Below are 26217 nucleotides of genomic sequence, written 5' to 3'. Positions count from 1 at the left end.
CTGTATGAAATCAACGAAAAATACTCATTGAGTAGTTACATTTAAAGAATAAGAAAAACAATTTCAACTAAAATAGAATAGGGCCATTGAATAGGTTAGTTAGTGCCTTAAGAATTTTTGTATTATTATAGACATTTTGGCAGCAGAAACATATTTATAAAATTATACATGGTCAAAATTGTATACAATAATTAATATTCAAAATAAAAAATTACAAAGAATTTACTGTACCATAATAAAGTCCTTTCGTTGTTTAAAGCTAGAATTTTCTGTGTTCTAACTGCATTCTTAGAGTTTGCGCATTTTTGTATTGTCAGATATTTCACTTATGCACTCTTGTCGCTCTTAGCGTGCTTCATTTGCAGCAAACGTAATTCTGGGCTCCAGATAGTGTTATTCAAAAACTCACCCAAGAAATAACAAAACACAGTAAAAGCTAACAATGCGCTCAACATAAAGTAACGCATCGGTAGATTAAGCACTTCCAGTAGTGGATACACCCAATGGCCCGAAAAGAAGCGTACAATATGCATCCAAATAAGGTAAAGCACCATGAATGCAATAGTGCCAGTGAGTCCAGATGCACGGCTGGGGTACTGACGGAAGCAGGTAAACATGTCGAGTATGCCGAGCATGGCCACATTGGTGTGTACGATATGATTGAGCCAACTAGAAATGATATAAATGGTATAATAAATAATATCAAAACGAACACATTGAAGTTACTTTGGGAAAATTGCATCCAGCGCTGACGGGAAGATGAGTTCTCGATCGTAGGCATATATAACCCAAAATGAGATGCACACATTATGCGCTATGGGAAAAGCAAATGCAGCAAATATATAATCACGTAGTTTACGGATGCCCGGCATTGTGCGCGGCGGTCCTACTGCATTGGAGCCAATAAGATCATTTAGCAATGCCACTAAGTGATAGAGCGCTTGCAATATCTGTAAAGCAATTGGTATAATAATGCAAATTAAATTTTTTGATCTGTCGAATACAAACCACATCAAGGAAAGTGAGATATTTAAATTTGCCACCCCAGCGAGTTTTCAACTCTTCCTCATCCTGCAAGTGTTGCGGCCAATGTACATTGAACCAATGGTAGTAGATGCCGTAGGTAAATTGCAATAGCCCTAAAGTATGTGTGAGCAACCGGAGGTAACAGAAGGCACCCTTTAAATATAAATTAACCAAATGAAATTTCCCATGGAAATAATAATTTTACACAACAATTTTATGCAAATGTACCTGCGTATAAGCGTCGTTCGTCGTTGTAAGGCGCTCCTCTACAACAGTGCTCTGCGCTTTCGCCTCCAGCTCTTCTTTTAACCGTTTCTTACTTTTTGTCATTTTTGGTAATGATTTTCTAATTTCAAAAGAAGAACACTCTTCCGCACTGCAGGTGCTTTATATCATCTGCCACTTGGCAAATTTACTTGGCAACTAGTAGTCTTGATACAAGCACATCTTTCCTAGTTTTGTCACTTTCGTTTACATTTGCTCCCAAACTGTGCAATAGATAAGTTGATACACACATACACATACATGATTGTGTGCGTACAAATTAATTAGTGTGGTATTAGTAAAACGTCACTAGTACGGGGGATTTACTTGCCGGTTTCAAATCGAACAAAGTGCATGTGAATGAATGAAAACAACGAATGAAGCGTATATAAATAAAAACAAAAATAAACTATTGAAATTAATTTTATTGTATGTTTTTTGTAGAAATCCAAATAATATCAAATTTCGTTCACATTTTAAAAATCGATTTGATTCGTATGTACGGAATGTTTGTGCGCTCAGTTGTGTAATAACAAATTAACTTTTTTTCCAAGTGTGAGTTTTTCATTTACTTACCTTCCTACTTTTACATTGTTCTCTCTATTTTGCTTTGTAAATATGAAACAAGATTTTATTTTAAATAAATTTAATATGTTTTTAATATCGTTCAATCGCAAAGTTGTGTTTTCTTTCAACTGTTTCCATGAAACAATCAATAACAATGCAACTCTTCTATAATTAAATGAATTTATTATATTTTAATAAGATTTTTTGTATATTTTGACTTTATAGAATAACAATTTTTAAACGAACTTCAGTGCGCTGATATGAGTGTTTAAGAGTTAATAACTTACTGCATATTTTATTCACGTTCATTTTTGTGTTTTTTGTCATATTTAAAACGAAATGATTTGCATGACTAAATAATACTATTTATAATGACTACAAATATATTTAATTTCAATTGCTGCATCAGCTGAGTTCATCCATGAATAATATGTTTATACTGTTAATACATAAATTTATATGTAAATATGCACTTCAAGTTTTTAATAAATTTAAAAGAATTGACTACATACATTAATTTATTTTAGTAAGATTATTTTCTTTTTTGGTTCAATTCAAACCAGCACATACTAAATACATTTTTAGAAATATTCATGCAAAGCTTTAAGTTTAAAATATCATAAGAAATTTGTTTTGTTTATCTTTGCCAAATTGTTTTCACTTCTCCAGCTGTTCAATGGCTGCGTTCATTTGTTAATATGGCAACCCAAATAGTCTCGAACTTCAAATTTAATTTTTAATGAAATATCGAAATTGAAGCGTTATTTATTTGACTTTGCGATGCGCCAACTTGAGTTCCTTCTCCCAAACAATGTTATTCATGAATTCGCCAAACAGGTACAAGCATAATGTAAAGGCGAATAAAGCCACAAAGAAGACAATGCGTTGCGGCAGCTGCAGCACCTCAAGTACCGGGTAGACCCAAAAGCCGGAATAATGCTTGACAACATGCAACCAAATAAGATAGGTGATCACGAAGGCGGAGAGGCCGGTTAAACCCTTGCTGCGTGTTGGATAGGCGCGGAATGAGGTGAAGAGCTCCAGAATCATAAATACCACGATATTGGTGTGCAAAACATGATTGAGCCAACTGCAAAGAGTAGAATAGTGAAACGCAATTAAATACACGGAGCTAAAAATCTATTCTGCTTTTAAATTGTATATAGTTTCATTTCTTCAATAATGCACTCACCTTGGAAACACTGTATCCAATACACGTGGCAAGACTAGTTCGCGATCTATGGCATACAGAGTCCAAAAGCTGATGCCCACATTCAACGCCACTGGGAAGGCTAATGCTGACATAAGATAGTCTTTGACTTTGCGTATAGTTGGTGTGCGTTTTGGCGCCACTTCGTTTGTGCCCACAAAATCATTTATTAAGGATATAATGTAGTATACTGTTTGCATAATCTGGAAAATACGCATTTCATCAAATTAAACATATAATATATAAATTTGTTTTACTTGTTTTCTTATATAATATTTATATATTTTTTATATATGTAGTATATTAGATAATAAACACCACTGTTTTACAACCAATTGAACTGTGTACACACAGCTAACTCTACACAGCTTAACGCTACTTAACGCTTTATCGATTTTCATACACACTTATATGTATACTAAAAACCTTAATTAGAGTTAGAGTCCGCCATCGGTCAAGCAATTTTTTGTACTTAAATACAATGTGACCTTATTAGGATAAAGAAAGAGCAAAAACATATTGCAGGCAATAAAATCAAAAACATCTCATCAACGAATTGAAGATACTTCCGGAGTTGGCATTACAAATTGCCTTATCTTTATTGCTAATAATAAAATGAGATAAGAGTAAAAAGTTTCTAATCAGTTTTTCATTTCCCTTTTAAATTATTTTAAATGATTTGCAATTTTACATATAAATATGTATATCAGTACAAATCAGATTAATCTCAATAAAAAAATAAAATATGATCAACGATTTTATACACTTAAATCGATCGCAATCTAACTTTTCTCTTGAAAAACGTTATCAAAAGTTCATTTGAATTTTGGGTTTCATTATAGCACCATTTCAATCACAAAATGTTTAACGATTTACATAAAACTTAAACATATTTCTAATAATGATCTGTTTCAATTTAAATAATCATTTATCTTCTTGTTGGTGGACATTTACTCGAACATTTTTTGGTTGAGAGTGCTCAACAAATCATCCTTTAATTTTATTAAATTTTTTTTATAGTATAAACTTTTATAAAAACTCAATATCAACAATAGCGTATATAAAAATCGGCGTATACATATTTTATGTACAGGTCTGGGGCTCTCCTCTTTCTCTAACTAACCCGATCGTTTGATTCCTATGGAAAAAAGTACAACTGATAAGATAATAGCATTATTTTTGCACAACAATTTTCAAATAGATTATCACCATTACTCTATAACAGTTACTAAGTGCTTATTCAACTGAATATAATTTATTGAGTTAAATTACCGCGTTTATAAATGTTAGGTACTTGAATTTTCCCCCGAAGGAATTGTGCATGTTGGACTTCGATTCGGGGAATTTTACATAAGTAAGATCATAGTAGACTCCATAGGAGAACTGCACAGCCGCTGTTAAGTGCACTAAAATACGTAACGCTTTATAAATTCCCTGATTCAAGGCATCAGCAGCGTGCACGGCAGCTGACTTATTTTTAACCATTTTTGCACGATATTATTTTTACTTATAAGCAATCAAAAACGCGTATTGCTTTCTACCCTAATATCCACATTTACAACGCAATATCACAAGCGCTCATTCAATTAATAGCGTTTTCAATAAACAACAAACATGGAATTCGCGTTCACCTAACCGAATCGTAGCGCACAAAAATAATCAATGAAATGTATAATGCGAGTGGTAAATAGTCAAAGCAGATAACTTTGTAAGTTCTCTGATGCGGAGCAAAACAAAAAATGTGAAATTAAGTGACAGCTTTGTAGCAGCGGTTGCTACAGTGGCGCTCAAACACAGCATGGCACACTGCTGTAGAGTACATGGGCTTACAAACTATCCTGCAAACGGTTTGCAATATCAATTTTATATGGCGGAAACAGTTATTAAATAAAATGACGCGGAAGCAGAATTACACAAGCAATAACTAGTGAAACAATCAATTCGTATTATTTACGGAGCTTACGTTGAAGTATATACAGTAATCCCGCTTAACTGCCTAATATATATTTTATTATATTAATACATATTTTTGTAATGTTTTTTCCATAAATGAGAAATAAATGTGAGTTTCACTCTAAAAGAAAAAATAGCAGATAGAAGTATTTGAGAAAAAGCTTGGTAAGTACGTCGATCAAAAGTGTTTGTGTGTCTTTAGCAGTGGCACTTAAGCGGGGATTACTGTAGCAGACAGATGCACCCCTAGTAAATGCGTTAGGTACATATTAGGGTTCTTGGAATTCGATTAATCGACTAGCCGAATTAACCGGATAGGACATTGTTCGAATAATAATATTCGATTTCCAGTTGTCGACTCCTCATTTCCGACTATCCGGTTAACCGTTCGTTGTCGACTATTCGAATAGTGCAAGTTCACGTAAAATGCGCACAATTGACATTTTCACAAATAAAAATCAAAGTCTGATTGGATTTCAAACAATTTTCATTTATTCAAATACTCGCAGCAGAACAATTATTCGAATAAGCAATGTAGCAATGTTACGACTGTTCGAATAGTATTAATCGGTTAATATTCATATGAACTGTTACAAACCGAATATTCGAATAATCGGTTTTCAGGTTATTCGAATAACTTTAAGAGCCCTAGTACATATTATTATCTATTCAGATGCTTATACAGTTATATACAAACACCAAATAAATGTAAAGCGAAGATCAATCAACATATGTATTTTATGTATATTCATCTCTTTGTAGATCATATCACTTATTTAATACGCCCCCTTAGAGAAAAAGTGCAGACCATACGCGTTATTCTATACATTAAATTTAGTTGCGGCCTACATTTCAAAGTGTTTTCATTCAAATTATGGCAATGATTTTAAAATTATTTACGTTGTTGCTGACCATCTCTCAGAGCAGGAGCAATAAACGGCTCTTGGGTAATCCTGGATTTGACAACGCTGATGCCTGGGAATCTGGCTACCTGCCTTGTGCACTTGAGCAAGTCATATTTCCCGAAACATATCCAGCCGTGCTGCCACTTCCAAACAAAGTGGACATCAGCGGATTGGTGTTGCCACGTGATGGCGCCATTATATTCAGCGATGAGTCCACCATAACATTAGGCGGTGAGTTGCAGCAACGCGAATGTGAAAATGGACGCAGTCGCCGCGCCTATTTGAAGACGCCCTCAACAAGAAAATGGTATGATCCCAACAGTTGGGTTAGCACCACAGCACATGCAGAAAACACAGCCATTCCGCATTTGGAGCGCGTACCTTGCGATAATGAGACCGTGGTCTTGCAACGTACTGGACCGCTTTCGGTGGATTTGGAGAATATTGCTTATTTAAGGATGGGCCATTTGAATTTGGCAGGCTCATTGATATCAAGCGACTACTTGAATTATTTAATACACACTGACATTGGGCAGCTGCTTTTCAAAAACAGTTTGGACACAATGGTGCAGTATTATCATCAGGACACCTGCGGTTGTCAAATGGACGCGTATTTGTTCACTGAACCGATTTGCAAGAATGTTATTGAGACTTGTGAACGACCACACTGTTTGGTGCCAGTAACGCCTCTCGAAAGTTGCTGCCCGATTTGCGGCTCTGTATTGCGCTTCGCCATGGAGTACTGCAGCGAGCGAAATTTGAATAAACTGCGCAAATTGATTGCTGCTGCTATCAAGGAGCAAGAACTTACCGCAGATTTGGATTACCACATTAACTATGTGAACACACCGCCGCAGGGGAATTACCTGCAGGCAATTGTAGTCGATCGTGATGGCTATAGCGAGAAAAGTGTGCGCTTTATGGCGCGTTTAAATGCCACAACCGATTGGTCCAAGCTGTTTGAAGGACCACATCAACTGGAAATGATCACTTCTGGACGCCCTTATAACCCGAATATAACCTTCGGATCCATCGTGCTGATCATTCTTTGTCTGGCGTTTGTGTCTCTGGTGGCCTTAGTCATGTTCGCGCATTATGCGCCAGACCATCGCTATCTGCATCTGGTGCCACAATGGACATACGACCCGAACCGTTGGCGTGCATTCTTACTGCGTTCGTCTGTCATGTTTGCACGTTTTGATAATGTGACAGCAGGTGGCGTCGACGCCGATGTAACTGACGGCCCAACTATGGGCTATGATGCCGAAAGCGGTCAGGTACGAGAGCGCGCCTTCGATAACCCGATGTTTGGGGGGGTAGGGGCTGGAATTACCTCCACCTCTGCGGCAGTTAGCACACAATCGGCACATGGAAGTACCACAACGACAGCCGCCATTGTCACCGTGGGCATGCCAAAAGTTAAAGAGCAAAAGTTAGCAATGAAGTCGAGCGGCAGTAAATTAGAAAGCGTCACCTTAGTCGATGCCATGGAAGGCAGTGACAACGAGGAAGCACAAGAATTGACTGAAATCACACTAGAGGACTTGACGGGCGTGAACGACGGCGCAGAGGAGGAAACAAAGGAGTAAGTGAGCGCATGTACCAGTATTGGTGTTAGCGTTGCGGCGCATTCCACCTGACGGTGGAATCATTAAATTCAGTATATTTTTGGTTTGCTTACACATATATATTCAGATACTTTGTGGAATTTAACTCATACATAATAAAGCTATAAATGGATATGCGAAATGTAAAAATTTCAAGCATGGGGTATGAAAAGTGACTTGACTATAATGAAGTAATTTCTAGAGTAATGTGGACATAATGTTATCTTTGAAAAAATTTTCTGTTCTATATTGAATAAACAAAAATGTATCTAAAGAGTGCACTACAGTCTCTTACATAAACAACTCAAACTGATAGTCAGTAGTAACGCAATACGACTATTTTTAGATTCTTTTATATGTTTTTTTTTTATTTAAATATATGTTTACATACTCCGTTGCCCTTTTCATCGATTTTTTGCAGTATTTTCCTCGCTGCTGCAAATCCTTTCACCTGAACCAGACAGGGTACATGCACATATTATGCAGCTTTTGAAAGGTTTGGAGCGACTTTATTTTAATATATTGTTTATGCTATATTATGCACTGGCTTAGGTGACTCAAGGACAGCTTGTGCAATCGTTGTCCTTTTAAATTAATCTACGCTATTGCTTTACAATATTTATAGAAACTATTTGTGGGCGCTTGGAATTATATATATGTATACCGCATAAATTAAATGTTAGCTGTACCAAGGTGTGTGTGTTTTAAGCGTATTTATAGGTGTCAGCATTTCCGTCCCGTTGAAAATTTTGGATTACATTATCTTACCGCATTATATGAAGGATTGTGGACAGATTTACACCACTGTTGTGTATAGCGTTGCGCACTGTACAAATTTAACATCTTTCTAATTTCTCAAAATTGGAAATTTATCAAACATTTCGTATTCTGCGTCTTCAATAAAAAGCTCTTTAGACATATACTCGTACACAACCGGTTATGTTTTTGAAGTGCGGCCGAAGGCCGGCAAAGCAGAAAGTAATTCTATGCGGAAGAACTTGTCATTTCCATCTCTTTGATAATACCCAGTGTTGGCTCGATCAGGGTTATTGAAAATAAAATGAATCACATAACACATGCATCAACTCATAAGTGCGCGCATCAGCTACCGATGCTCAATATCTCAAAAATGGTGCGAGATATCGAAAATTTTTATTCGTCAAAAAGTGTTTATTTTGGGCTAATTAACATAAAAATGGCCTCAAATTTTGGCGCCACACCAGACAACCCAACAAAAAGTAAATAATTTCTCAATAAATCAAGCATTACAATTAATAGAACCCAATCAGTTTTTCGTATCAACTAACGAATATCAGCTCATTGAACTTGTTTGACATTTTATTCTGTATGAGCTAACCTTGCATTCATGACAATAACCGCGCGATATCTCAAAATATAGATATACATACTATACAAATTAATCAAGCGTGGCTATGCATTTTGTTGTTAAAACAATAAGGCATTTGAATGAATGAATATTTCCCTAGAATACATATGTAGATATGTATACTCATAAAATGTATTTGTTCGGCACAGCTAGCAAAAGCCTACACCCGCGCAACGGCTAAATCTGCAAGAACTCGTTGTGCATCACCAATGAATAATGCCATAAAAGTGCACGTGAAAGTATTGCAAAAGCAATTGAGATTCTTTCCAGATTACGACTTGAATGTGTAGAAGCGCGAAGACGTTGAGCAACCATTCGATCGGCGTGGCAAGCAACTTTCTTGTTGCTCAACATACTGAAGCGCCTGGCGAAGAAACTTGTTTACACCTCCAGTTGGGATATAGATAGATATTGGTATGCATGCATTTTTACATATACATATGTACATATATGTAATTAAGTGTAAAATAAGAACGTAAGCGCTTCGCAGCTGCATCCAGTTTCAATTTGATGCATCATCATAACGAGAACACACACCCAGTGATGCAGTCGGAAAATATTATTTAAGCGATTCCTGTGTATTTTTGCTGCTTCCGTGCCTTGTGGTGTAATGTACTAAAACTGTTGAGATTCACTTTCGATCTGTTAAATTGTTTACGCATTTAAACATTTGCAACGCTAAAATGCGGCCACTAAACCTTGTGACCTATGCAGTTTCAGCGTAAGATATGGTGTAGATATATGTAGTCGGAGATGTATTTGCGAATGAGTGGCAAAACACCTCATTGCTAAAGCAACAATTATTTATAAAGTCATATAAATGTGTATTAATTGATATCAATGAAGATTATTATCTTGTTATATGAATTTATAAATATACACATATGTATAAGTACATATAACAGGCAGTCCGAAAAGTCCGCAAAATTATAACGAAAAGTACATTTTTAAGCGAAATTGGATGTCAATATTCAACATATCCTTTGTAGATGTCCAACAATTCCCCAATTACAGCGACCTTCCAACTTGTCGAAAACAACCAAATAGCGCCCAGCGACCTTATCATGAAGTCTGAATGCAGTAATACGCCCCTTTAATTTGGAATCAACCAAAATACTTTTGTAGAATTGAACAACCAACTTAAAAAATAAATTTAAATAAAAAATTTGGTTAGGTCTAACTATTAAAAATATAACTTCAATTCGAATGGCTTCTCATAGAAACGTTATAAAGTTCTCAGACTGATAGTGAATGTCGAACGTCACACCTATGCCTTAGGATACCCATTGTGATATCACCGGTGGAAGCACCTAACACTACCATGAGGCCGAAATGTGTGAGTATGAAGAGCTTGACAAGCTGGCCGACAGGGGTAATGCTCGAAAATTTTACGAAAAGATCCGGCGACTAACTGAAGGTTTCAAGACCGAAGCACACTCCTGTAGGACCCCCAGAGGTGATCTAATTATTAATGACCGGAGTATACTGAGTTTGTGGAGGGAACACTTCTCCAGCCTGCTGAATGGCAGTGAAAGTACAACAACAGGAGATGGCGAACCCGATTCCCCAATCGACGACGATTGAGCAGATGTTCCATTGCCCGACCGTGAAGAAATTCGAATAGCAATTACCCGCTTGAAGAACAATAAGGCGGCGGGGGCCGATGGATTACCGGCCGAGCTATTCAAATACGGCGGCGAAGAGCTGATAAGGTGCTTGCATCGGCTTCTTTGCAGAATATGGTCGGAAGAAAGCATGCCTGACGATTGGAATTTCAGTGTACTCTGCCCAATACACAAAAAGGGAGACCCCACAATTTGCGCCAATTACCGTGGGATAGGCCTCCTCAATATCGCGTATAAGGTTCTGTCGAGCGTATTGTGTGAAAGACTAAAGCCCACCGTCAACAAACTGATTGGACCTTATCAGTGTGGCTTTAGACCTGGAAAATCAACAACCGACCAGATATTCACCATGCGCCAAATCTTGGAAAAGACCCGTGAAAATAGGATCGACACACATCACCTTTTTGTCGATTTTAAAGCTGCTTTCGACAGCACGAAAAGGAGTTGCCTTTATGCCGCGATGTCTGAATTTGGTATCCCCGCAAAACTAATACGGCTGTGTAAGTTGACGTTGAGCAACACCAAAAGCTCCGTCAGGATCAGGAAGGACCTCTCCGAGCCGTTCGATACCAGACGAGGTTTCAGACAAGGTGACTCACTATCGTGCGACTTCTTTAACTTGATGCTGGAAAAAATTATAAGAGCTGCAGAACTAAATAGAGAAGGTACAATCTTCTTCTACTGGCGTATGCCGATGATATCGATATCATTGGAAACAACACCCGCGCCGTTAGTTCTGCTTTTTCCAGACTGCGACCGATAGTTGGCATTATATTCCTATATAGAAAGCCTTCCATCCGCATAGTAAATATTCTACAGTTTATTCTTCTTCTATTTATTGACAGCTTCTGCCATAATCATTATTTGGTATCCCCAATCTGCAGGCAAGTCTACCAATCAAATAGTGACCCGATAGAACTCCTACCTAAGAACTTTTTCGTTCCTTTTAAATTTCAACAATCAGACCACGTTATTCCTTTATCTCTCTCTTTATCGTGTTCTAATTATAATGTGTTACCCAATGTAGCAAGTTCATCTGCTTCATAGTTAATTGGAATATCGCTGTGTCCTGAAACCCATTGCATATTTATCGTAAACTAGGAAGCTAGTTCTAGGCGTTCCTCCACCAACTTCAAAGAAATCCTTGGATACTTTAGTGATTTTAAAGCCGCTTGGCTGTCTGTGAATATAAATATATTTCTTGTTGTAAGCACCTCCTTTGGCAGAACAAAAAAACCTTCTATAATTGCAATAACCGCGGTGTTCTAAGAGCTCAACTGATACATATACTTGCTGCTCTCTGTATACTTACCATACGCCTTACTGCGTTTTTATACTCTCGCAACAAAAGTTGCTAAGAGAGTATTATAGTTTGGTTCACATAACGGTTGTTTGTAAGTCAAAAAACTAAACGAGTTAGATATAGGGTTATATATATCAAAATGATCAGGATGACGAGACGAGTTGAAATCTGTCTGTCCGTCCGTTCGTCCGTGCAACGGATAACTTGAGTAAAAATTAAGACATCTTGACGAATCTTGGTACATATATTGGTTGGTATTGAAAATGGGCGAAATCGGACCATTGCCACGCCCACAAAATGGCGAAAACCAAAAACTTATAAAGTGTCATAACTAAGCCATAAATAAAGTTATAAAAGTAATATTGGTACAAAGGGCCGCACAAGGAGCCGCCCCCAAATAGGTTATTTGTATATATCTCGCATCACTTGTGAAAAAATTGGTGAAATCGGTTCCCCATGGTAACTTTTCACTGAAAATTTCGGTAAATCTCTCAGGTATCTTAATTTAATTCCGAGGAAATATTTTTCTTCTAATAGTGTGTCTCTGTACCAGAAAAGATTATAAGATTTTCAAAAATGCGATGAGCTTAATAGCTTCTAATTGTTTAATATGAGAAATATGGGTCAAATTGTGTGTTTTCTTAATAATATAAATATAATATAAATTATGAGAGTATAAAATGTTCGGTTGCACCCGAACTTAGCCTTTCCTTATTGGCCTAAGCCGTGTAGAGCCAATTAGTTACTGGAAGCGATAGGCCCCATTTTGGCCCCACCTCTAGTATAAATCTCCGATCGCGATAAATACCAATTATCCTTAGTAAGCATGGTGATATATAGTATCTACAAAGGCTTCATTTTCAAAATTAGTCTGAATTCCCATACTTTTTGTAAAAATGCATATCTTGCAAACCACTTGGTCGAATTAACAAAAGGCACACTTGTGACGATGTATACATTCATAAGCCGCAGATAAGAAAATGTGTAAGTGCAGCAACCTAAATTAACTTATTTTTATCGACAAAATTAAGAAAGAAAGTATCATATTAAGGAATTTTGGAGTAACCGCAAAACAAAAACTAATGTGGAAAAATGTATGTTTTTATCAAATGTTTGACATCTCGAAGGCTTTGCGTGTTGTCAAATACAGGAACTTTTTATTTCAATTGAATATTAACTTGCTCGCTCTCAAAAGAACTGCTCCTATACAAAAATGCTTAGAAGACCTAATAATCATTTACAAATTATCGAAACACCATATCTTTCCTATTAAATTTGTAGAACTGCAGATGAATATATGTATGTATAGCTATACCAATATATGTGTGGATGCGTATATGTTCATTTTCCACTTTTACTGCTTAGAAAAGACTAATATAAATCTATGAATATATCGTCCATAACCTTCAACCACAAATCAATTCCAAATTATGCATCCACTTTCAACTGATAAAATATGTGTACTACATACTTGTATATACATATGTACATATGTATTCTCTGCACCAATTAAATTGAAATGATGTTTTCTCAAAATTTTAAATAAATAATGAAATACATATATTTTTGTAACAAAAAAAAAAAACAATAACTTATCAGTAATTCTTCCGCATGCTGACGCCAACAATAAAAGAGAGAAGTCGGCCTAAAGTTGTCAAGATTTTATGCGTCAAAGCGCCATAATCAATTGTTGCATGAATTGTAAATTACTAAACGACGGCTAAGAATTTATGCGGAAATTTATTTATTTACACACCCTCATATATGTACATATTAGCCGAAATGGAGTATTTGTTTTGGTGTTTTGCTTTCGGGCGCTCATTTCCAAGTGATCGTATATACCGTTATGTAGAAGTTTCGGCAAATTTCTTATTGATTACAAACGGATGTTTTTTTTTTTTTCAGTGCGAGAAATTACACTTGATTAATTAATTTTATTCTCGCTTCACACTTTCCGCTATTGATATCAACAAAAAGGTGCCCATTTTCCTTTGATCAATCAGCGATAAATTTGGCCTCCCCAAAAATTACCTACGCTACTTGAATTGAAGAAATTTTCTCTTCATATATGTAGGCATATATACAAATGTATGTGTATATTATGTATTTACCTTTAGTTTATAGCGGAAAGCAGTGTCTAGCAGCATACTTGATTAACAGTGAAAATTTACTTGTTTCTTTTTACCTGGCAGTCAGCTAGATTTTTAATAGTACGGTACAATTTTTGAAGAAAGTTTTTACCTTCAAACAATCATACGTTGGCTTTTAAGATATAATGTATGTGCTCTAAGCAACGGTACGCGGCAACGAAAAAAACAAAAGTTACATATGTATATACAGTTATATGAAAAAATAATAAGGACAGTGTAGATGAAATCAATGTTCATCTAGAAATGTGAAGAAATCGAAGACAACTAATGAAGCAAAGTTATTGGCAACATATTCAAATTAAATGTTTCTTTAGTTTTAAGAAGATTTAATCCCTATAATTTGCCGTTTTTGACATGTGAAAAATAATAAGGGCACCTCTAGTTTTACTAAAAAAATTGCAATATTAAATAAAAAATGAAACTGAGCTTCCTTCAATTGTGTTAATATTAGTTTCAAATTAGTTTAATCTGTTTTTTGAAAATCCATGGTTGTTTAAATTGGAAATGCGTTCCAGAATTCTGAAAAATTGCCAAAGCTCATCATTATTCATTGGGAACTTTCCTCTTATTGTATTTCACTGCATTTCGCTACATTCTACAAAGTTTTCTATGGAATTTAGATCCTGGGATAGCGGTGGCCATTCCACCATATTGAAGTTGTTGACCTCAAACCGCTCTTTTGTACACTCATTCGTGATTTTTGGGTCGTTGTCTTAATGAATTATCCGCCTAAGTACCATATTATATTCAGAATATTCAGATGAGACAGTCATACATTTTAGAAGATTCACAACATAATTGGTTGCCATTATAGTGTCTTGTAAGCTATGGCATGGCCCTAGACCGTTGTATAAAAACGATCCCAAAGCATAATTTTTCCGCCACTTAGAGTTTTAAACTAAAGTTTTCGACTTTCTTATACGAGCGCTGCTATATATATTTCTGGCTTAGGCAACACTAAGTGTTGCCAGGTGCAATCTGACATTTCCATTGGAAAGTTTGACATTTTTTAGCATAACATCACTCAGAACTCTTATTAAATGACAAATAATTGTGAATTGTTTTATTTACAGGGAATTAAAAAATTCATCTCGGCCAAAAAATGGAATTAACTCGTGAACATTTTCGTGCGATCATTTTTCACAACTTTCGACGACAAGAGAGCATCGATGAACTAAAATCTTTGTATGGTTATGAAGCACCATCCTATAGCACTGTGAAAAACTGATACAACGAATTCAATCGTGGCCGACGCTCGCTCAAAGACGAATTCCGTGAAGGTCGTCCAAAACAGCCGTTGTGCCAGAAAACATCGATACCGCACGTGAACTGATAATGCAAGATTAGGGGATGTCTGAGCATATGTCATTCAGCAAACATTAGTGTTTGTTACACGTTCTTCTTTGGCAACATAGGCGTATTTCTTGGGCTTAGGGGCTTGAGGTCTTCATTTGTAAGCACCCTGCGGTCAACATCAATATTAAAATGATATTTAATTTGTTTTGAAGAAATAAATGAATTATTCTTTTTACAACAAATTATAGCTTTTAGCCAGACAAACATATTTTGGGCTTCCTATCGCGTGTTTCAATCTTGGGGACCCCAGTAATGGCTTATTGAACCATCTTTTAGGAATCTTAAATTAAATTTGCTACTTTTATGTACAATTCTTTGAAAATAAACACGTTTTAGTAAATTTCGTTATTATATTGAAACGACACGCTGTCCTTATTAAAACTCACACCCGTATTATGACCTTGTTGAACCAAAAATAGTTGGTTACGAAATACAGTGGAACTTCTCTAACTCGAATCACTGTTATCCACAAAAAAACTTCGAGTTAGAGAGACTTCGAATTATAGTATTTTCATTAAAACTTACAATTTTTTAAAAAGTGGTAAAATATAGATTTTTACACAGTTTTATTTATTTACTTCGCATAAAGTTTTATTTATATAACCTTAAAACATAAATTCTGTAATTTTGATTGTTGCAGTTTACTTTTGTTTGACTCTTGACGACTGTATCCCATGCCTTTGTTATATGATTTATGCCATCCATAAGTGTAATATCATATCTTTTGTTCGCCTCCTTACGATATAGAGAGGCTGATTTAAAATTCTCCCTCCTGGTCGAAAAGTTCGAGTTATGGTAGGAAATTTGTATGAAATTTGATTCTAAACGCTACTGCCAATTCAAAAGTTCGAGTTATGGAGATCTTCGAGTTATGGAAGCAGTTATGGAAAAAAATGCCCTTAGCTGACAAAAATGCTTTATTATTTTTCACATAACCGTACATACATAAGGGTAAAAGGTGACCTCAACAATTGATTTGACTAAGGCATTCGAAACAATTAATGTCTGCTATAATCAGTTCAAATGAGTAACATGGCGTATAAGTAACATTGATCTGAATGTTTAGAGAGCATGATCTATTATACTTTGATACAAAATCGTTATGTGACTTCAATTATACATAGTAGGAGTGGGGAAGATAGTTTTCATCATAAAAAGCTGTCATACACCCACAAATTATTAACAATACACAAATTATCTAATGATATATGTATATTTGCTCCAACGCTATGTATACCACATTCACCTTTCCACGTGGCATTGTGTTGGTATATGTCTAACTGTTGCGCATAACTTTATTGTTTACGAAAATTAGGTCAAAAACTGATATTCGTGTACATATGTATATATGTATGCCTAACTACTTATTTGGGAAAGTGAGAATGAATGAGAGTTGTTATTGCGCATACGCTTGCTTGAAGGACCTGTAAAGGACGCAATAACACCAGCCAAACAGTGGAAATCCACAAACGCGTCAAAACACTCGCACTCTAATAATACTTATATATATACTTTATAACCAACAACAATTGTTGCCACTTTGATTTTGAATGTACATAAGTAGACAAAAGATTGTCGATATACATATTTACAAACGAACATCACTGTCTCTAACAAATAATAAATATGTATATATAACATACATATATATGTGTAAGAAAATGACTTAATCAGCAAAACTTACCATATTCCAATATGTGAAAAACTTGACTTTCTGCGCAAACCCGTCTGGTACTAATCGTCGGCTTGGCGATGTTTCCAGCTTGTAGCTGCGCTGTATCTCGAATTTATTATAGAATAGGCCATACGCAAATTGGCCCAACGCAAACAGATGTATTATAGTGACGAACACACGAGATTTGTAAAGTTCCACCTTCGTCATTTTGTCGTCAAAATTTTCCGGGTTTCTATATTTCAAATTGGAAATGGCAATTATTAATTTATTGCAGTTCTGCACAAACACTTTGTCAAACAACAACCGTTATATCACACCTATAACAATATAAAGCAGTCAACTATGCAATTTCTTGTTTTACTATGTATTTGTTGTTGTTTTTATTTCTTCAAAATAAGTGCGCTTTGTGTTCCATTCTTGTTCATGCGCGCACGTTCGGAGTTTCTTTGAAATCTGTAAAGAATTTCAGTTGCTTTTATAGGGTATCGCACTTCTGGCACCCGCACACGCACATTTATATATAACACAATGGCGGAATAAAAAAAGGAAGCCTCGGAAATTGCATACGACCACATCAAAGGCGTTCATATTTTTATTTTTCCAAGTACAACAATAATTCACCTACTCAATGACTTTTATTAAACGGTGTGTGTGTGAGCTTATTTATCAGACAGTAACTAACTGCAAAATTGTCGGAATTTTTCATATGTTTAAAAAAATATATATTCTTATTTTAACCTGCTCCTAAAAACTGATTAATTCGCATAGAAAATATTAAATCACACCGGTCAACAAAAAATATATTTTTTTTTTTGGGTTTCTGTTCTCATGCTTGAATTCTGATTCTAGACATTGAAAAACACTTAATTATTAATCTTTAGTTCTTTAAGTTTGCTTTGGGCTGATCTACATCGATAAGTATATTTTAATTTATTTCAAAAATCAAAGATGGCAGCACTTTGATTAACCCGAAAGTAAACAGTATTATTATTTTTAAGAGGCACAGTAGTGAATGTTAACCTCTTATTATAGCTGTAACAACAATATTAGTGTATTACTCAGTTAAAAAATGGCATCAAGTCAGTGTAAAAATGATGTTGATTCATTCTGTTTTATTTGCGGTGAATTTATTAAAGTTTGCTTTATCAACAAATTTTAAACTTTGCCAAGCCTATGAATTCTATTTTAACCTAAAAGTCAGTAATCAAAATAATCTATATGAAATTGTAGAAAAAATCAGTAATTTCTGCTCTAATTTCTACGAAAGCAAAATTTAACCAATATTCAATATTCATTGTATGGTGTCCCAGGTCTACTGGAATGCCTACCAATCGTACAGTAACCTGTTAGCACTCCTACTAGAGTTCTTAAGTCGTACTTTTAAATTTCAATAAATTGCATGTGCGGACCTTATTCCTTTGAAGCCACGGTTGTCTGCTAGTCAGGAATTGTTTCTACCGAGACCCGGCTATATCTATGAAGTATTTGTCGTTTAAACATCAACAAGTGGTCAGAGGCATGTATATTCCCTAATTGTCGGAATTTATTTGTAATGAGGTACCTAGTCTGGCTTGTTCATCCGCTTCACAGTTTCCTGGAATGTCACTGTGTCCTGGAACCCATTGCAGGTTTATCGTCGTATGTTGTTAACTAGTATTTAATTTTAAGTGTGTGAAATTGTCTTAATTTTGGTTTTTTTTTTTTTGCTTAATACCAGAAGAAAAGCATATCACTCTGATAGCAATGACTTGAGACATATTGAATTAAATGCCATGAAACCTTGACAGTAAAAGTTGAGTTTAGTACTCAATGATAAGTATAGAAATGTTTTATTTGCGGCGAACTCTCGGTCAAGTCATAGACTTTTCCCATGTAGAATTTGTTTTAAAACGGTTTTCACCAGTTCAGTAACCTATGAATATAATTAAAACAAAAATAATCAAGTTCGTTTGGAACGTTTCTGTTTATGAAAAAACGATTTGATACCATATGTAGGTGCAATAAACAGAATGCATATGTACATATGTATGTTTGTATGCTGTGCATTCATTGTAAATGCATATGTTTGGACAATTATGACAGCTTGCCACAGCAGATCTGAAACGAAAATAAACTCTGATCGCATTTAATAGGTCAATGGCGCGATAAATGTCCGCTTGATATGCGCTTCCATGTGCGCTGAGACAAAATGTATGCACGAACTGGAAACGGCAAAGAATGATTTGTATTATTAAAGAAATGTGATTATTTATTTACAAATGATTGTGTGATTGAAGATATATTCAATGCTGTCTCTGCGCTTTAAACTTAAGCTCATTTGTATAGTCTCGCAACAAAGTTGCTAAAGAGAGTATTTAAGTTTTGTTCACATAACGGTTGGTTGTAAGTCCTTAAACTAAACGAGCTAGATATAGGGTTATATATAAAAAACTGATCAGGGTGACGAGTAAAGTTCAAATCCGGATGTCTGTATGTCCGTCCTTCCAAGCTGTAACTTGGGTGAAATTTGAGATTTCTTGATAAAACTTGGTACACGTATTTCTTGGCACCATAAAAAGAATAAGTTCGAAGATGGGCGAAATTGGACCTCTGCCACATAAAATAACGATAACCGAAAACATATATAGAGCTATAACTAAGCCATAAATTAAGATATGGAAGTAAAATTTAGTATGAAGGTTCGCACTATGAAGGGCCATATTTGGATGTAATTTTTTAGAGAAAGTGGGCGTGGCACCGCACCCTAATAAGTTTTTTGTACATATCTCGTAACTAATAATGAAAGGAAACTTTCTAGAGTCGTTTCTTTTAGGCACTGCCTTATACAGTAGAAAAATGGAGAATCGCGGATTACAACAACGCCCACCACCTATACAAAGTGTATGTTGAAAACTACTAAAAATGCTTTAATTCAGTAAGGAAAACCTCCAGAAATCTTAAAATTCATTATAAAGATGATACAAAACTGCACTCAAAATGGTATACAACGTTTTAAATGGGCGTAGTTCCGCCCACTTATGGGTCAAGGACCATATCTGCGAAACTACTCGACCAATTTCAATTAATTTCGGTTCATAATATCTTCCTGACTTCCCAATGATATGTTATGAAAATAGTCCAAATCGGTTCACAACCACTCCTAATTCCCATATACCAGAACTTTAAAGTCGATCTGTATCGTTTACTTTACAATATATAAAGTAAGCACTAGTGAAGATATCGGAACTTTGCACAAATTCTGCACTTATAATGTGGCATCGCGGTGAAATCGGGTCATAACTTCACCTAGCTTTCATATACCTAACATTAGGGTTTCCAACTTTCAACGGACTTTGTACCATATGTTTATCTACCGAATATATGGGCCAAATTGTGTGTCATATTAATAAAATTAAAGAAATAAATTGCGAGAGTATAAAATGTTCGGTCACAACTGAACTTAGCCTTTCCTTACTTGTTTCAAATCTAGAATACATAATATTTTATTTTAAAATGGCCGGCAAATGTTTATAGTTTGATATTGCCCTATAATTACTAATTGGGTAAAAACGTTTGGGAGCTATCAGAAATGTTTTCTGTGACATTCAAAAGCGTGTATAATGGGTAAAATCGGGCGAAAAATAAGAACAGACTAGGACAAAATCGAGAAAGAGGTCCTAAATCACAAAAAATCTGCAAAATCCCTTTACATATATTAATAAAAAAATAAAAAGTACTAAATCAAGAAAACACTCGTAAGAAATTCTTTATCAGCATATTCGAATGGATCATATGTATCATAATAGACTTTTCTCCAAACTGGTTTAATGTATAATTATGTAATATGTACAAAAAACTGTAGAGTGTAGATATGGTATGGAAATGTATGACATAGAAATATACATATGTACATATGACGGGTGGTTAGGCGCATTTTTTCAAGACTAAATGTAAACATGTCATAAATTAGGTTTTATAAATATTGCTTAACTCTCGGCCGTTGTTAGTCACGCTTAACGTCATAATAGTCATTAACGTATGGTCGCAAACTGTCATATTGGAGTGCAAATACTGGCGAGATAGTGGAATTCTGAATATATGTACATATGTAAAGAGCATATGGTTGTGAAGATTAATCGAAAGTATTGTTTTCAGATTCCAACAAAAGTGACTTCTGATTACAGCGAAACAATTTGATATTTAATGCACACAAATGAAGTATAAAGAAAGAGATCAGAGTTTAGAGTTTAGTTAAATCTGTTCGCTCTAATTATCTCTGCCGTTAACTTCTATAAAAACAACAGCATCGAGACTCCAGCTCCTCTAACTTCAACATTGTAACATGTGCTGTCTTGTTGAGGCCAAGTATCAAGTATTACCTTCATTGGGATTATCGTACTCTTCCATGCACAATTTCTTGACGCTCGAGACTTATCAAATAAATGGTTCGGTTGAATATGAAATAACCTATCGGCTAACCATGCACATGTATCGTGCACTTTTCGGCATGCGAGCTTCGGTGAAAATATTATCGATATTTCAAGTCAGTCATATTAGTACATGAGTTCATTTGTCGTACATATGTACATTAGGGTAGAATACAATATGCACAATAGGGTAGAAGTGGAGAGTCAGCATGTCTACATGTAAATCATTTGATTTGAAGGAATTTTTGACGACTCATGTAGTTTTAGATTTGGATTTAAAATATACAATGTTAATAGTACATATTGTAATTGTAGCATACAATGTTACATATACAAAAATATGATCTTGAGAAGATCATATATATGTATAACAAACGACCAATCAACAGAACAGTGAATTCGGTCGCTTTTCAAGGTATGGACTTATCGAGAACGCCAGAAGAAAGACTCTAGGAAATGTTTCAACTGAGGCAGTAGAAAACTTAGCAGATTCAATGCACATAGATGATCTCCTGCTAAACTTATATTGTGGCAAACGGTTCCAATGCGGTTTGCAGTTTTGTGTTAAACTATTTGTTACCACCATTGTTGTGGAACACTTAAGCATTACCTATAAAGTAGAAATATCAATAAATGAACGCACCACAGAGAAACGAAAATGAAGCTAAGATTTCCACTGCAATTGACAGCAAAGAAATTATTTGAGTGTGCAAAGACAGCAAGCGTTGTTGAAGCTACATTGCGAGTGGGATCACGCGGTTGTGGGAAATGCTGTCGATACCAGATGACAAGCAGCAATAATGGGTGGGGCAATAGACGGCTCCAGCAATAGTCCGAATATCATTGCAGTTTGCATATTTCCAATTTGTAATGCGACCGCCGTCAGTTAAGCGGAACAAAGAGGCGTTTAGCGCTGGGTGGTGAACGGTCTACGCGTTGAATGTTTGTATGTATTTATGTATGTCATTAAAATGTGAGTCATGGGTGGCACAATGACACCAAATGAAAAAACATTGAAGATGTTTTGAAAACTACGAACACAGCGAGAGGGGTCATTAAAAATATGCTGGAAAACTTATTAACCAATGGCTGGAATAATCTTTTAAAAACCACAACAAAGCCGTTGTCTGCCATAAGATCTTTAATAATGTAAATAAGGTAGGCCAATACCTAATAAAATAATTTTGTTTTATTTTGAACCATAATGAGTTTTTCCTGTTCTTACGGGATTTTAACTTTTCTTAAAAACCGAGTTTGTGAAACAGTACATTTTTGCGAATTGCCAAATCAAAAACAAAAAACCGTGGAAAGAATATAATTTTAACACAATATGTATGTAAGATTATTACCGTTAAAATTCACTTTCACTTTTTTATATTGGAAGTTTAAGAATTGGGAATTTATATGAGAATCCAACATGAATGTCCTTATCACTTACTGTTCCCTTTAACTGAGAAAGGGACCTTCAAATTTATAAAAAATGTGTCAACAATTAAACACGCTCGCAACGGATTTAATAAAAATACATATATCGAATTTAGGTGCGTATGTATGTATGTATATCCTTCAGTTCATCAACACTCTTTCACATAAAATACAACAAATACTAAAAAGAAGCAATAGTAATCTCTGTCACCCAGTAAAGTTTACTTCTGACAGTTATATGTCACACCAAATCAATATTTGTGTTCCAAAAAATAATAGAACGAAGAAAACATTTGCAGCAAACGCGTATTTTTGGTTGAATACAGTTGAAGCAACACTTTAGAAAGTTCCTTTCCTCTGCTCCGTTTTCCGCTAGTGGCGTGCGTCAGAGATACAACCACGAAAAACACCACACACCTTGGTGCGACAGCTCCTGGTGGCTAAGCTAACAAATCGACCAAAAACACAGATACGCAAGTGAGCACACATCCATGAAACAAACGGCGACACAAAACGGTGCAGCACACCTTAGCCGGTGACACCGGCGACAAGAGTCACGTCAACCTACACACCACACCACACAGCTTAAACATAATTTAGCTTGTCATTAACAGCCTATGCGGTTAGGCCCGTCTTTAGCGCATTATTTCAAATGGCTTCCCTACTTATGTATGTAGTATGTATTTATGTCAGTGATAAATCTAGGGACACGAAGTTAGTTATCTTTCAGTTCGCTCCTCGTCTTGTCTACAATTGCGACACGGCGCGTTTCAACTAAAATCGGAGTACCAACCGCACACTCTTCGCTGCTTGCTTTTTAAATGAATTTCTGTTTACTGTTTACTCTTGCTCAAAATATCGTTTCGTTGGCGCGCGCTCAACCGATACAACCATACGATTCTACTACTGGCAATCAACTGACAACTAAAGCGATGGCGCACAACGAATCTCGAATAATGCAGGGTACTTGCAGATGTATTCGCGTACGAATATGGCTTGGTGGAGGCGCACGCCAGCATTGCAAGCAGCTAAAGAGTGTGTTCTAATCAAGACCAACCGAAGTCGTTGTTTTCATCGTCAACGACGATGAGTGAATTTTATGTTGTTTTTAGTTTTTGTTATCATTATACCGGTACAGTGGATCGACTCGATGCGGAAATATAATTCGCAGTAGTTAAATAATGCGAAAATTTGGGAAATTCGGGTGCAACCGCACATTTAATACTCTTGCAATGTATTACTATATTTTTATCAAGATAACACACAATTTGACCCTATATATGGTATATAAGGACTTCGGTAATTCCTGAACCGATTAAACTAATTTTCATCACCAACATACATACATATATATCTAAGATTATATGCTCATTTAATTTGGCTCAGATATCATATATTACCCGATTTATAAGCTATTAAGCCCGTCGTATTTTTGAAAATCCTATAATTAGCTATATGAGTTCTAGGGGAAGTTATGACCTGATTTTAACCATTTCTGATACAGAGACACACTATTAGACGAAAACGATTTCGTCTGAATTAAATTAAGATATCAGAGAGATTTACTGATATTTTCGGTGAAAAATTACCATAAGGCACTGAGTTCTTCATATTCGATATCCGGGGCATTAAAAAGTTATAGATTTCGACAATTTTTTCACAAGTGAAGCAAGATGTATACAAATAACCTATTTGGGGGCGGGGCCACGCCCACTTTCTCCAAAAAAATTATACCCAAATATGTCCCATCCTATTGCGTCCCTTTGTACCAAATTTTACTTTTATAACTTTATTTATGGCTTAGTTATGACACTTTATAAGATTTTGGTTTTCGCCATTTTGTGGGCGTGGCAATGGTCCGATTTCGCCCATTTTCAATATCAACCTCCTCAAGATGAGACGGAATATATGTACCAAGTTTCGACAAGATATCTTGATTTTTACTCAAGTTATCCGTTGCACGGACGAACGAATGGACATACAGACATCCGGATTTCAACTCGTCTCGGCATCCTGATCATTATGACTTACAAACAACCGCTTTGGGAAAAAAACTATAATACTCTCTTAGCAACTTTTGTTGCGAGAGTATAAACACAGAAATTTCACATTTAATGGGGAATGTTTATTATCATTCGAAAGAACATTCTTTGCCATTTTTTTTTTTTAGGATTATATCTTTCAAATGAAAGCTTTGAAGCGATGTGAAGATGTACGCTTTCAATTTATGATGAGCTAAGTCGTTATATTTTCAATAATGAATGAATGCCGGGTTCCAAGATGGGTGATAGTGTTGCGAATAGCATGCTCAGTAGACCGATTCTATTGGGACGGAGCTAAATAGCAGCATTTGAAATCACAACAGACTTTCTTGGTATTACGCTCGATGCCAAATTACGTTGGAAAGAGCATATTAAAATGAAAAAGATTGAACTTAATCTGAAATTATCAAAAATGAAGTGTCTAATTGGACTAAGGTCAAACCTGTCCATTCACAACAAACTACTCATATGTGTATAACCAAATAATCAAGCCAGTATGGTCATATGGTGCGCAACTGTGGAGATGCGCCTATGATAGCAGTATTATTATTATACAACGGTTTCAGAACAAGGTGCTAAGAATTATTGTGAATGATCCTTGGTACAGCAGAAATGCTGATATTCATAGAGACCTAAAGATGAATACAGTCGCCGAAGAAATAAGGATTCAGGCAGAGGACAACTACAAAAGGCTTAATGAACATGTGAACGAGGCGAGACACATACCTTTCTAGTCGATTATGTCGAAAAAGACCCCATAATTTAGTTGGAAGCTAAAATATAAAGGAATTAATTAAATACCATATGTAAATACAGTGGAACTTCCATAACTCAAAAATCTCCATAACTCGAACTCTTGAAGTGACAAGAGAAGTAAAATTTCATACAAATTTCCTTCCATAAATCGAACTTTTCGACCATGGCATAATACAAAATTTTAAATTTTACCATCAAGGAAAAATTTTAAATGAGTCACTTTATTAGTATAGAGGTGAACAAGAAAAATGATATTACACTTATAGATTTCATAATAAGTGTAGGCATGAGATACAGACGTCAATAGCCAAAGAATAGCAAAGTGCAACAAACAAAATTACAGAATGCATGTGTTAATGTATTTAAATAAAACTTTTTGCGAAGTAAATAAGTAAAACTGTGGGTAAATCTATATTTTACAGATTTTGGAAAAAATTATGTTTTAATGTCTCTCTAACTCGAAGTTTTTTTGTGGATTATGGTGATTCGAGTTAGAGAAGTTCCACTGTACTATAATTAATTTATATGTAATTTGCTTATAAGTTTTTGAAATCAAACTG

The 26217-nt window shown here is 35.4% G+C and overlaps 3 protein-coding genes across 6 annotated transcripts; 1 reads left to right on the top strand and 2 right to left on the bottom strand.

Annotated features, from left to right (window-relative positions):
• Positions 1–56: 56 nt before the first annotated feature.
• On the bottom strand, positions 57–1476 carry LOC105215314 (androgen-induced gene 1 protein). Its single transcript, XM_011189148.3, has 4 exons — positions 1255–1476; positions 1009–1179; positions 727–950; positions 57–669 (listed from the first exon to the last, which is right to left on the bottom strand). The coding sequence occupies exons 1-4, from the start codon at positions 1354–1356 to the stop codon at positions 327–329; spliced, it is 840 nt and encodes a 279-aa protein (XP_011187450.1). The 5' UTR covers positions 1357–1476; the 3' UTR covers positions 57–326.
• A 443-nt stretch (positions 1477–1919) lies between these two features.
• On the bottom strand, positions 1920–23869 carry LOC105215309 (androgen-induced gene 1 protein). Of its 4 annotated transcripts, XM_054226370.1 has the most exons (5): positions 23653–23796; positions 17346–17481; positions 17038–17260; positions 3050–3270; positions 1920–2947 (listed from the first exon to the last, which is right to left on the bottom strand). In XM_054226370.1, exons 3-5 carry the CDS (start codon positions 17233–17235, stop codon positions 2623–2625), a joined length of 744 nt encoding a protein of 247 aa, XP_054082345.1. In that variant the 5' UTR covers positions 17236–17260; positions 17346–17481; positions 23653–23796; the 3' UTR covers positions 1920–2622. The 4 variants fall into 4 exon arrangements, with proteins under 4 accessions (XP_054082345.1, XP_011187446.1, XP_054082346.1 ...); XM_011189144.3 differs by lacking the exon at positions 17346–17481 and having other exon boundaries at positions 23653–23869; XM_054226371.1 differs by lacking the exons at positions 17346–17481; positions 23653–23796 and having other exon boundaries at positions 17038–17275.
• LOC105215310 (protein amnionless) lies at positions 5837–7674 on the top strand. Its single transcript, XM_011189145.3, has one exon. It carries the CDS (start codon positions 5895–5897, stop codon positions 7512–7514), a length of 1620 nt encoding a protein of 539 aa, XP_011187447.2. The 5' UTR covers positions 5837–5894; the 3' UTR covers positions 7515–7674.
• Positions 23870–26217: the final 2348 nt, after the last annotated feature.

Source organism: Zeugodacus cucurbitae, chromosome 3, assembly GCF_028554725.1.
Source record: "Zeugodacus cucurbitae isolate PBARC_wt_2022May chromosome 3, idZeuCucr1.2, whole genome shotgun sequence".
NCBI lineage: Eukaryota > Metazoa > Arthropoda > Insecta > Diptera > Tephritidae > Zeugodacus > Zeugodacus cucurbitae.
This window is presented reverse-complemented; position numbering and strand designations above follow the sequence as displayed.

Excerpts from the sequence above, each read along its gene's own strand:
- LOC105215314 (XM_011189148.3), bottom strand. The coding sequence starts at position 1,356 with ATGACAAAAAGTAAGAAACGGTTAAAAGAAGAGCTGGAGGCGAAAGCG. Across the intron at positions 1,180-1,254 it reads CGAACGACGCTTATACGCAG|GGTGCCTTCTGTTACCTCCG; the intron begins GTACATTTGCAT and ends TTATATTTAAAG. Across the intron at positions 670-726 it reads CTGGATGCAATTTTCCCAAA|TTGGCTCAATCATATCGTAC; the intron begins GTAACTTCAATG and ends TATCATTTCTAG.
- LOC105215309 (XM_011189143.2), bottom strand. The coding sequence starts at position 4,552 with ATGGTTAAAAATAAGTCAGCTGCCGTGCACGCTGCTGATGCCTTGAAT. Across the intron at positions 3,271-4,339 it reads ACCTAACATTTATAAACGCG|ATTATGCAAACAGTATACTA; the intron begins GTAATTTAACTC and ends CGTATTTTCCAG. Across the intron at positions 2,948-3,049 it reads TTGGATACAGTGTTTCCAAG|TTGGCTCAATCATGTTTTGC; the intron begins GTGAGTGCATTA and ends TACTCTTTGCAG.
- LOC105215310 (XM_011189145.3), top strand. The coding sequence starts at position 5,895 with ATGGCAATGATTTTAAAATTATTTACGTTGTTGCTGACCATCTCTCAG.